Source organism: Cygnus olor, chromosome 4 (genome assembly GCF_009769625.2).
Source record: "Cygnus olor isolate bCygOlo1 chromosome 4, bCygOlo1.pri.v2, whole genome shotgun sequence".
Taxonomy (NCBI): Eukaryota; Metazoa; Chordata; class Aves; order Anseriformes; family Anatidae; genus Cygnus; species Cygnus olor.
Genome location: NC_049172.1, coordinates 15,975,158 through 15,987,804, shown reverse-complemented (window position 1 = coordinate 15,987,804; position 12,647 = coordinate 15,975,158). Strand labels below are relative to the sequence as shown.

Sequence of the window (12,647 nt, the reverse complement as noted above, 5' to 3'; positions counted from 1 at the left end):
GAAAATAGCTACTGGGGGCTGACAATCACAGGACAAAGATTTGCATCTCCTGAGAGATGGATTAAAGATGCTGCAATAATCCCACAGCCCAGATGGTGACATACACACTCACACTGGAGCGGGAGAAGGTTCAACGTCACCCAATAGCAGAAATCCTTCTGTGAATCATTGGCATATGGTTAAGGTCCTGGTCTACCCGTCCCTTTCAGTCTGCGGAGGATTCAGATCTTGTTCCCACTCAGAGTTAAATGCAAAACTGCCTATGGCTTCAGGAACGCACAAGCAGAGCCCGCTCACTTCCTAAACTCATGCCCACTCTCATTTAGTTCACTCCAAGTACAGCAACACAAAAAACCACTTCATCTAACAGCCAAGGCTCATGGGGAGTGCTCTGCAGCCTTTTTGCTGGGAACCTATGTCCTGAGAGTCAATGGCTTTTTCCTGTCTTCTCCCATTCTTTTGTTCCATCTTTTGGGAAATCCAAAAGTGATCAAGAAAGGAAAGCAATGTCACACCTCCCAGGAGAAAAATGCTTGCAGAGCATGCATGATGCACAGCAGAAACATCATAAAACTGTTAGATTAATACCAATAATCTTTGTCCAATGAAGCATGAAAATGAGAAACCTGTATTTCATGCCACAGTAAACTTTTTTCAGTCTGGGTGTTCCATCCCATTACTTGGAAAATAGGTTGGGTTAAAAAAATAAATAAAGTGGAAAACAGTTATTGAGAATGATGAAATGCAAGCTCTAGAACAAATGGGAAGGCAGGACGAACTAAAAGCTGTGCTGTTCTTTCAGGAAAAAAAGGAGAAAGTTGGTCCAAATTTAAGAGAAAGAACGTGTTTTAAATAATCATAAAAGGACGTGCCTGAAGGCAGAACGAGTCCCTCTAAAACAATATCTATGTCTTCTTAGGGGCAAAAATTAATAGCCAGTAAGATCCAGCTAGACTAGGAGCCTTCCTCTACTTCCAGCTGTCACTCCCTGACCCAGAGCAGCACGGTGAAACCTTTGGAGACAGCAGTGTTAAATTCCAGTGTGACAACAGAGTGGGACAACATTTACTGAAAGTTTGTAAGAGCTCCTCTGTGAACAATTCTTTTGGTCCCTCTTGGTGGTTTTTACTGTCATATGACTTAGCTGTTCAGGCACTTGGAGCTTAGGGCAAACATCTATTTATTATTTAAAAGTAAATACAGCAAGATCAACTTCAGTCCCAGTGAACTTCAAAACAATCTACTGCTAAGTGGATAGTTACCTAAGTCCTAATATTATGAGTTTTATGATTCCACTTTTCTATTTTTAAAAACATTTCTCTCTCCTGTTGCTGAGCAAATGTCCTGCCTGTGCAAAATAAAGCAGCCTAAATACAAAGCTCCCAGATAAATGAGATCTCTCCATTTTAGTCCACGCAGATGTTCACTTGCTTTTGGGGAGGCAGCACCCTGGACTGGAGAAAGCCAGACAGAGTGGGATGTCATGGTATTTTTTCCTTTAGTATCCTTCAGTTAGGATAACGTCTGGAGGTGAGTTCTAACAGCAGATCAAACACGTTTTGGAGGGTACATAACTTGCTGCTGCAGAAACATACTCCAAAATGGCATGATTGCAGAGGAGGAATGTACAGTGAGTTAATGTCTCTAGCAGCCAAAAAAAGCTCACAGCAACTTACTCCTTCTAACTTTGCTAGGCGCAGCACACCCAGAACTGTGTCCACGCAGACATTTGCTCTAGTTTGTCCCTACCCACCTGTTTACGCAGACAACACATCGCAACTGCTGCTGGCAGCAGGGTGACAAGAGCTGGCCCTGCAGCGACCAAGGGGACATTAATGTATACCTACCTGGCTCCTGCGCTGATCACGTAGAAAGGATCTCTCACCATGGCGCCAAATTCACTGCTTTCCCTTCTCAGCAGGTCCTGGAGTGCAAAGGTGGTATTAGCAGCAAGCAGGAAACAAAAGGAAGTAACAAAACACTGGGGCTTCCTCGTAAGAAACCACTGCATGTGCCATATAGCGCTGGGTGGAAAACTGTGAACTGATGGGCAGACTTATCCAGATGAACATTTTCTGAAAACCTCTCGGCTACTCCTCACCTCTTCTAAGAGAACTTGCCCAAAGGTATCAGTGGGACCTGTGTGCTCACTGCTGGTTTGTATGCAAGCAAGAAGCTGAGACATCATTAAAACAGCCTGAAACAGGGAAATTGAACAGTGAACGAACTGTGTCCAGTGCAAAATCAGGACCAAAATGCTGCAGAGAGATGCTGAATGCCACATAGGTTGGAAACTCCAGACACAAGCAGAGGTGCTGAGAAACACCACAAAGGCTGGCACTTGGTTCTTTTAAAAACTGAAGTGCAGGACCTACCTCCTCTTTAGGCATTTATCTCATCTAAAACCAGAAAAATTTTGGATTTGAAATAGCTTTGTAAATCGGATTCTCTAGAAGCCCTAGAGCTCCTGCCATAAGACACCAGACTATTACGAGACATGAAAGCAGATGCTGTGCCTGCTTTTGAAGATGTTGGTATTTTTTCCCGCATGACCTTTTCAGCACAGATCATTTCAGTGCTTGTTCCCCACACCCTTAGCTGTTTGCTTCTTTGGACAGTGCTGCAGCAGGGCAAGGGTAAGAGCAGATCTTGATTTAGGAGTTCAGGAGCTGGGAGATATGCGGGCTGAGACAGACTAAAAAAGCAGAAGGGAAGGAAGGCTGAGAATCTGCTTTGAAGACTGAGAGCTAATAATTCCACACAGCTATCAATTTCCTTATATCTTTAAACAAATTCCTGCAGTGACATTGCAATGTGATTTATATGCAGCCTGAAAGGAACATTATACACTGTACACAAGGCCCTGAAAAATATACAGTGAGGCAGACAAGTCTGCTGCTAAACTGGAAATAAACATTTCCCACCAAAAAAAACCCACAAAAGGTCTCCAAAAAATCACCCTGTTGATTTAGCTTTGTCCCTGACTTTTGTAATTGTTGTTTTGCATTGGAGACAGTTCAGAAACAAACTGAGTTAAGAGAGCACTCAAATATACTTCCTTTACAAACAGACACATATTTTGGTGTATATGTTTGAAGTCAAACATGCCTTCCTGAATTAGGATTTCAGAACATGATTTTCCTCACTCAAGAAGTGGATACAGACAAATCACTCTGGAAAGCAGCAGTAAGGGCTCTACCCTCTTTCTGGACTTGAACTAAGACCCTGTGAGCGGGTCTGCACCGCTGTTTATCGTCTTCCTTGAGTCAGCTTCCAACAGGCAGAAGACAGGTTTGTCTGCTGAATGTATTCAAGATTAAAAATGAGCTGACAGGGGGAACATAAAGATCTCAAGAACTTCCCTGTCTGTTCCCTGCCTGAGACAGCAGGCTGGGGAGACATGAACTAGGGCTGCTTGTTGTCCAACCTGGCATTGAGAAGTACATTGTAGTGGTTTTCCTCTAACTAGATGTTGTTGTTGTTGTTGTTGCTGCTGCTCTGACTGTTGCAGTAGGCAGTGGAGGAGTTGCAGTGTGGCTTTCACCCTAACTCTTTATTGAGGACTGTCCTCTCACTGAACACAAGGCTTCAGGACTGGCAAGTGCTGCAAAGTTGCAGAAGAAATACATTCTGGTCTCTTGACAGTCACAAGCTGCTTTTTCATTCTCTTTATTTAAAAATGTAGCAGGGGTTCTGAGGTCTGTCGAGAGAGGACATTTAGAAGGAAGCACGTAATGGGTCTGGGAGGACAGCTCCTTCCCCTGCACCCTGGTCTGGGCTGTGTCTGAGAGCACAGCGGAGCGCTCTCGCTGTAGCCCCCTTTACATTACTTGACTGCGTGCCACTTCACTGCACCTCGACAACTTGTTCTGGGCCAGCAACAAGTGTAGGAATAGCAGGAGGTGTCCTGGCTCTCAGCTGTCCTTTAACTATGCGAGACTGTCCAAACACTTGGACTATTTGCAGCGAGAAGCCTGCCCACGCATTTTAGTTGTTTCCTCCCCCTCCCTGTGATGGAGCCTGGCATGGAAACGGGGATGGGGCAGCAGACCCACCACTGCTGCAAATCTCTGCAGCTCACCAGTTGCGAGGACCTAAATAGGTCTGAATAGATTTCAGCCAGCTGAAGAGCTGGCCTGGACAGTTGTTCTTTAAGAAGTTAGCCTGTTTCTACTATTTACTGTCAGCAGAGTCAGTCAAATTCCCCGTTCGTGACATCAGTGCACTGTTCCCAACCACCAAGCAGGGGACATGGAGAGAGCGGCCAGGGTCTGCACGGGGTTTTCTCTGCACTGCTTCCCTCCAGGGCTGGAGGCAAAACATAATGGTTACTTGGCAGTGTCTCTGCCCAGCATTTCCCAGCGCTGTCGGCCACAGTGGGAGCTGCGGCAATCTCAAGCAGCCTTTAAGGTCCTCTGCTTTGCGCTAGGGAGGTGAGCTAAGAAGAGTGACAGCACCAGCGTGTGACCACCTTCATGGCACACCCCACCAGAAACATCCCAGTGCCTCTCCAGTGATGCTGGCAGGTAAACTAGGACACCTCAGATGGGTTGTTAGGGCAGGAAGGCCACAAGCACGTTATCATCAGCACATGCTCTGAAATCCCAGCAGCTCTGAAATCCCTGAAGCAGCCCCAGCAGCAGGAAAGCAGAACAGAAGCAGTACCCCCACTGGCAAGCACTTAAACCAGCATCCCGGTAATGTAAATGGAATAAACGGTCTGTACTTCAACAAGCATTTAACCTCTCTGCAACCAAAGGAGTAACCGCTGTGACAGAACAGCAGTCTGTTCCCTGACATCTCCCCTCATTCCCTGGTTTGGAGAGCCCTGCTTTCCTGAACATGATCCCATTTCCACCTACCTGGTGTTTCTTATCCGCTGTGGGAGACGATCTGGAACGCGTGTGCACGGGGACACACACCTTCCTCTGCTGATTGTCGTACCTGTCGAGCAAATCTTCCACAGACACTGATTTCCCAGATTTCCTGGTGGAGGGTGTTTCGAAGCCCTGCTCCTGCTTCCCAAAGCAAGGCTGGCCCTGCAGGCCCAGAGGGTCTGTCTGCGTGCCTTTGGTGAGCTCCGTTTTGGCCCTGTAATCCCAGCACCTGTCTGTTTTGGGTCGGCTCGTGACCAAGCCTTCCCGGTGCCCTTTCTTCTGCTCATCTCCGCTCACATCGAAGCAGCCCATGAGCCCGGGAGGAAGGGTAGAAGACATCCGCCCCGTCCTGCCTATCCGCTCTACCGACTCTCTGCGGCGATAGAGGTTCTGGTCCTGGAGGGAATTCATGCTGGAGGCAGAGGAAAGGCTCTGGCTGTCTGGGCCGCCTGACTGCAGGTAGGAGCTGTGGGAGCGCTCCCTGAGCAGCCCGACATCCTGCGAGGACAGCCGCTTCCCTGTTTTGCGCTCGATGTAGTCAGCGAGGGCGTTCTGCTGGAGCTGCTTGAGCTCGGGCTTAGAGAGGCTGGCCGTGGAAGAAGCTTTGCCCTCCCTTTCAAAGATCTTACGCCTGTCAGCCACTGTGTTCTCTGGGAAGACAAAATGGAGGCTTTTCTTCTGGAAGGAGAAAGGCGACGGCTCCCCATCGGAGATGCCCACCTCGTTCATCTTGTCTGGCTCCGAGTAAGACCGCTTCTTCTGCTCCGCGGTCAGCCGCTTCCGGCCCCCGATGCGCAAGACGTGCTGTGTCTTGGTGTAGTCGAGGGCAGAGAGGCTGCCTTCCGTCGGCGTCACGCTGTGCCTCTCCTTCGGGGTGTGGGGAGATGTTGCTGTGCTCCTCATGCCCACGTGGGCCGAGGCAGGCCGCTGGGTTGTCCTCTTGGGTGTGCTCCCAAAGGGGGGGCTGATGCGGCGGAAGGAGGTGGCCCTCAGCACCCGGGACTGAGCGTCTTTAATGCTGTTCCTGTAGGCCCTGTTGAACGGTGTGTCCAGCTGCGACCCGTGGGCATCCTGGATGTTATCCTTCCAGAGGACTTCCTTCTCAGGCTCCCCTCCCAGCTGGAACGTGCTTTTGCTCCGCGGCAGCTGAGCTGCCCTTGTTTGCACCTCATTTTCAGGAGACGGGCTGTAGTATTCGCTGGACCTCGTCTGCTTCGCCGAAGCTGCCATCTGCAGCTCCACGGAGTGCCAGTGAGCCTCGTCCGAATTCCCATTCCTGACAGAGGGGCTGGAGACCCTGCCCAGCTCCCCGAGCAGCTGGATGGGCTCACGGGAGCTGAGCTTGCTGCGCGTGTCCTCCAGGCTGTTCAGAGAGCACTTTGTGCCGGAGGGCTGGCTCACCCTGCTGGGCCCGTAGTGCTGGCCGAAGCTGGGAACGCCGGCACTGTGGGGCCGGTGAGTGCTTTGCTCTCGCTGCTCAAACTTGCTGACCTTCTCCAGTACAGAGCAGCGGGACTTGATGGGGTCTGGTTTTCCGTAGGGAGCACTCTGGGTGCTGCTAGAACTGAGCCGGCTCCTCCCAAAATCAGAGGTTTTCTGGTGCTGCGGCGAAGGGGGCTCTTCGTATTTTGGCTCGGCAGCATGGAACGGGGCCACGCTCGCGCCCTCTTCCTCCTGCCTCGCAAAGGCCTGCGGGTCTGCGTCACTCCACTGTTTGGGCCCCTGTCCCCTCTGATCCTTCTCCTCTTTGCTGCCGCTGTTCAAGAAGGACAGCTTGGTGTTGGAATAACCCTCACCCGGCTGTGTCTCCTTTACCTCAGAGCTGCTTTGCCTCCTGGCGCTCTCTGCGATGTTCTGCAAGGAGGAGAAGCCGTACTGCTTGGCCTTGCTGTGACCCCACTGGTGGTGAGCGGCAGCGTCTCTCTCGTTTATCTGCGTGTTGCCATTTTTGTCCTCCTGGGACTCAGCCACCCAGTCCTCTCTGGGCTGGTAAGGGCTTCTTCTCTCACCAGCATCCCTCGGCTGGGGCTGCGGGGCTTGCAAACTGTGTTTGGAGGCCTGGGCAGTACTTGTGCTGTCTCGGCTGCTGTGCGCCACCTTGTAAGGTGAAAACAACTCCTCCTTCCTCGATGTGCTCAGGTAGACTTCTGGGCCTGCTGCGTTAGGAGGTTTTTGCTGGACAAGCTTAGCTGTGGCATCGTGCTTTCTCTCAGCGGCCAGGGGCTGGTAGAAGATGGTCGATCTGTTTGCAGTGCTTTGGTTTCCATTCTCATCAAAGCCCAGCGTGCTGCTGGCTGCACCTTTGTCGTATGAGACGGGAAGAGACGGAGAGTAGCCACTTTCTTTGGCCAGAGCTGGATAAACCGTCCCGTTATTGCTTGTGGAAGGCTGGGGCACCTGGGCGTAGTGTGGCTCTGGGGAAGGCACCGGGTAGACCCCTGTAGGCAGCAGGGGCTGCCCGGGCTGGGAATAGCTCTGCTTGGGCTTCACTGTGGGGCTGCTTTCCGGGCTCTTCTCCACCACCGTGTGCAAGTGCCCTTCTCCAAAGTGGCTCTTGAGCAGCGGCCCCTGGGAGAGGGTGCTGACAAGCGGAGGCCAGGCCCCTTTTGGCTGAGTTCGGCCGGATTTGTTCAGATCAAGGCCGGAGCATGAGCTGGGCCTCTCGTGATGCCTGATGGCTGCATAGCTGTCGCTGCGAGCAGGAGGCAAGGGAGGTCCCTTGGGGGGCTGGCTCTCACTGTCCGAGGAGCCCTGGGCTGGCTGCGCCCAGGAGGGAGCTGCATTGTTCCGGCTGAAGCCGTGGAGCCTGCCATGGCTGCGACCGTCCAGCGAGGCCCGGGCCTCGCAGCTGGGAAGCAAGGCAGAGGATTTCACCTCGTACTCCTCGGAGATCCCTCGCTGGGCGTCGTAGACTGTCTTGACGTACCTGATGTCAGCCTGCCTCATCCCCTCCTGCAGGCCGCCCCGGGAGTGCATGCTGTCTGTGGAGCAGGAGTGCTCCTTGCTGAACGGTGGAGCGGGGTACTCAGGGATGCTGGAGTTGGTGGAGAAGGAGCTGTAGGCTGAGTCTCTCTTGCTGTGGAGGTGGGAGAGCTGGTCGATGCTGTTGGTGGATTTGGCTGGGGACAGGTGACAAGGGTGGTAGCCAGGGGAGGAGTGCTCCAGGCTTTCCATGCTGCCCTGGGAACTGTATTGGTCAGGACTTCTCCTCAGATAGCCATGCTCGTAACCAGAGAGATCGCTGGTCGAGGAGCTGGGGAAGAGTGAGAGAAGAGTGAAATCCCACTGTTAGCAGAGGAGAGGCACAACAACTTATAAGTGAGCTCAGAAGCAAGATGTTTAGCTTTGAGAAGCGCAGATGAAAACCCATATTTGGGCCTTGCTCCATCCCGTTTGCAGTCATCCCAGTTCACAAAGAGGAACTGCTTGACATTGCAACAAATGGCTCTTATTTACCACAGAGGGGTGGGAGGAGGGAAGCACAGACAGAAAGACAGTGCATCTCTGGAGCCAGGGAGGATCAAACCCACCCATCAAACCTATCCAAAGCACTTGGAAAGCTGAATGAGTGCCGATGCCACCGAGGAGGAGGAGAGGAGTTCGAGAGGCGTTCTGGGGGGAATCTAATCTCTTCCTTTTTTCCCCATTTCATTCCTTTTTATGGAGATGAAGGCTATGCCCTGGCAGGCTTCCTGGAAATTCAGCTGTCCCAAGGATAGTTTGTTTGCTGCAAAAAGAGTAAGCTGACGAGACAGAGAAGAGATGCATGTGTTTGTGCGTGGAGGCAAGTGGGGGGTGCAACAATATTAACAGTTTGAGAACGGCTCCCTCACCATGTAGCTCCACAGGTACAGGTGCACCTTGGCACCTGCTCCAAGAAACATACGTGTTGACAGAGGATTTGTGGCCTCCAGAGGAGTGTTCAAAAAGAAGGATGTTCAGAGATCTTTCTATCCGCTGGAAGGGAGCTCCTTGTGCTGGATGCAGTTCTTGTATACCTCACACGGGGACGTCACAAATTTCTGTGGAGTTTCCCCCTGGCTAATCTCTCCTCCCAGACTCCAGCAAATGCAGGGAGGATTGTGGAGTGTAGCCTGATGATTTCACTTTCCTTCCCTCTGTTCCCAGCTCCGCTCCTTTGGATATGGCTTTGTCTGGTTCCCTGTGCAGCTACAAGTGCCATCCTGGCAGAGCCACAGGAAAGCACCAGGAAAGAAAAGGCTGCTGTCCCATGCAGGGCTCTGAGCTGCAAGCAGGAATGGAGCCTGGGGTTGCCAGGGTGCAAGCTGCAGCCTCGGCTGGCAGAGGGAAGGCAAGCTCCATTTCTACGTGCTTCACCGTTTCTATGTGCCGCACCCTGCTGGGATAACAAAACCAAACCTGCTTCATGCAGCAGGGGAGCTGGGGATGCACAGCAGCCCTGGGAATTAAGGTGCCTGTTCTGGGAGGCAGCAGGTACATTTGTAACAGCCCCTTTGCTAACTAACAAGTGTCTGCTGAAGAGCCTGAAGCCTGCTCCAGATCATATCCCAACCACAGTCCCTTCCATGCTGCTGGATTAAGACCCACAAGCCCCAAAGACAGGTAGGGGCAGAAGGCTGCTAAGGACAAGGAAAGGCAGAAGGAAGTCTGCCTGCAAGGGGAAGAAGCAGCAGCTCTGCAGAGCTGCAGAGGAGCACAGAGACAGAAATGGATCCGGCAAAACTTAGGATAAAGCTGGTTTACTCATCTGAATGCACCACTAAATGTTTAACAAAATATTTAAAAAATCTCCCTGGCAATGCCCAGTGCAGCTGTGGCCAGCTGGCCACTAGGTGTTCCCCGTGCTCCTCTTCAGGCTCCCGGGAGACACAGCCAGGAGCTGTGGCTGGGAAGCAAAGCCCTTGGGTGGGAAATGAATACGCTACAGGATGATCTGTGCTGAAGGCCAGTCAGGAACATAAATTTTTTCTGTAACCACCCGCTCACTTTTTTTAATGCCACGTTTTCTCTTTTCTCCCCTCTGCCAAAGCTGTTTTGCCTGTAGAAGAAATGAGGTTTAAATCCCCGTGGCTCTAAGGAGAATTTCCTGCTCCCAGAACCCTTCTGCCTTTCCAAGAAAATGCTCCAAGGGCAGAATTCAAACTTGTCCTCCCCCCGCCCCCAGGCTGGCCCAGGGCTCACCACCAAGTACCTCAGAGTGGCCAAGGGGTTTGTCTGCCCTGGGTGCTCTTCTCCCTGTATTGAGCACTCCTTGCACTGGGCCCGCATCGCTGCTTCCAGTCTCCCTCTAACACAGTCCAAAGCCAAAACCAGAGGGACCTCACCCAATCTTCATTTAACAGCACTGAGGTGACTTGTTAAGACTTTTGGGGGCTGACAAACCACCGCACTGACTTCCTAGTTATGATAAAACTGACCCCTGCAGAAAGAGATGGCCAAAAGCAGGAAATCCCTCGCTGAACTTCTCACCCTGGGAGTACTGACAGTGATGCAATGCTGCTGGAGAGAGGCTCAGCGATGATGATGGGTGCAGCAGCCCTGCTGCCAAACCCTTATCTTCCTTCATAAGTTCGGTTTCATTTTGGATTTCTTTTCCTCTGCTGGGGAAACAACTTTGCTGTGTTTCTGCACAGGGACAGTTTGCAGGATGCAGAGCAGGACTCCTGCTCCAGTATCAGTACCCAGAGACAGCCGCCTCAGTGTGCTGGCAGTGGGCTCCCATCTTGGCAGGAAGGGGAATTTTTAAAGCAATTGCATAGGTGTTAACCACCTCACAGAGCACTTAATTGAGGAATACATGTCCACTTTATCTGGGTAACCAAAGAGGAAGAGAAGCCCTCCTACCTCCAAACCTAACCCTGGCTGTCTGTAAACCCACCAGCTGTATGGAGGCAGATGGTAACATTTTGCCATCAAATCTTTTGTCCCCTTCCTTCACTCCTGAGCCCGAGATGTAGACTGCAATCTTGCAGTCAGCATCACCAAGACAGATCCGTGGGTATGAGGCAGAGCCTCCCCGAAGGCAGTGTGACACTGGAAATAAAGACATAGGATTTGTGTGATGGTTTAGAAGCATGCTAGCTTGGGAGCCTGATCCTACACCCATGTAAGGTATGTAAAAAGAGGAAAAATAAGAAATTAAAAAAAGCTGGTGGCTCTACGCCTCTGGCTACGTGCAGCACAGGACCACAGCTGTGTATTGCTTACCTGGAGTGGTAGGACTGATGCCAAGGGATGCCAAGCGTGCCCTGAGATATTTGCATCATGCTGGGATCGGGTTGGTTCTCCGCAAGTTTGGTTGAATGCCAGGAGTGAGGTCGGCCTGGAGTTTCACTCCGCCTAGGTAAAAGCAGAAGGATTTTGCATGTAAACAACAGGCCAGTTCCTTCAAGGAAGAGGAATGTGAAGAAACACCGAGAGGCATTTAAAATTGCTAACGCTCATTTCTGTTTCACTGCTACAGTTTTTCTTTTCCGAGCGAATCATGAGCCATTACCAGCATTCACACAACACGTACCCCCTCATGTTTGCAAACCAAAGAGCGTGGGCAGGCAAGCATCCCCACGGATCAGTTTAGTCTGGGCTGCATGTGGGACTCTCACACCATGCACCGAGCAGGCTGGCAGCATGGGATTCCTACGGATTCAGAAGGAGCACTTTTCTCAAAAGGTTCCCTTCATTTTAAAGTGACTGCTGGTGAAGTCATTGAAAGGATCACATGCCACGAGGGGGTGGAAGCCCGGACAATGCTGTTTTGATCTCTCCTGGGTGCTTATAAAAATGCAGGAAGAGATGTGACAGCCAGATGCCAGCAATGCGCACCCTTCGCAGCCCCCAGGACCATGCAGCCAGGCAGCTGTCCTGCTGCTGCGTGTGAGCACGGCACAGCCAGCCGGGGGTTCTTCCAGTCACCAACACTAAGAAGGCTTCCAGCAGCTCTCAGGAGAAAAAAAACACAACCAACAACCTTATTTCAAGTACATAATGGTGCAGTGGAAAGTCAAAGCAGGGGTTTAGCAATCAAGTACCCTGAATATGCCGTGCAGACTCTCCTCTGTCCCAGCCTTTGTGCTTGGCTTTAATCCTCCCTCTGCCTTCCGTGGTGATCGCTCCCCTGCTCTAGCATGCATCCCTGCAGTTTCCAACTCTTCCTGCAAGAATGAGCAGTACTGGACCTGTGTACTGCTGAAATCCCAAATGTGACAGCCTGCAGGTCAACCTCGTCTACTCTTATAAAGCATGAAGCCAAGAGGAGGAGCTGACACATCTTCAAAGTCCTTGTCTCACCGAAATTTTCATGGTGCAGCATGTCATGAATAATGTAAACAGATTAAAATGCCCTCTGCAGATATAAAACATATGCCAAAAGAGGACTCTTCTAGCACTGCCTGAGATTGTGAAAAGAAAGGGGACAGGAAAATGTCCAAGGCAAAAACTGCTTGTTAGGGTCAGACTGCGTACCAGCACAAACTAACATTTGCAGTGACTGATGTTCTGCTCCATAGAATTGTGTTGGCAGACACTAAGAAGCAGAACCACTTCACCAGGAGGTTTTCCATGCAGATTTCAGACAGGCAAACCATTCCCTCACCATCAGACAGAAGAACAAAAAAGAGACACCTTTTTCCTTTTAACATTTGTTGTGACAGATTGTGTTAAGGAGAGCTGAAGTGGAGGTTTATAGGGGGTGAGCTGAACCAAGCACCCTTTTACCATTTCATGTGTAGGTGTGTTTAAAACAGAGCTCTCTTGTTACGCTCCTTGCCCAAAGAAACAAGGAAACTTTTT

General features: G+C 51.0%; 1 protein-coding gene across 9 annotated transcripts in view; it reads right to left on the bottom strand.

Annotated features, from left to right (window-relative positions):
• The window catches only part of SHROOM3 (shroom family member 3), a 147,437-nt gene that overhangs the window by 12,303 nt on the left and 122,487 nt on the right, over positions 1–12,647 (bottom strand). For all 9 annotated transcript variants that reach the window (XM_040554721.1, XM_040554722.1, XM_040554727.1 and 6 more), the window contains 3 exons: positions 11,067–11,198; positions 4,863–8,130; positions 1,848–1,924 (listed from right to left, as the gene is read on the bottom strand). In XM_040554721.1, the coding sequence (XP_040410655.1) occupies positions 1,848–1,924; positions 4,863–8,130; positions 11,067–11,198 (3,477 nt within the window). The remainder of the gene's footprint in view (positions 1–1,847; positions 1,925–4,862; positions 8,131–11,066; positions 11,199–12,647) is intronic.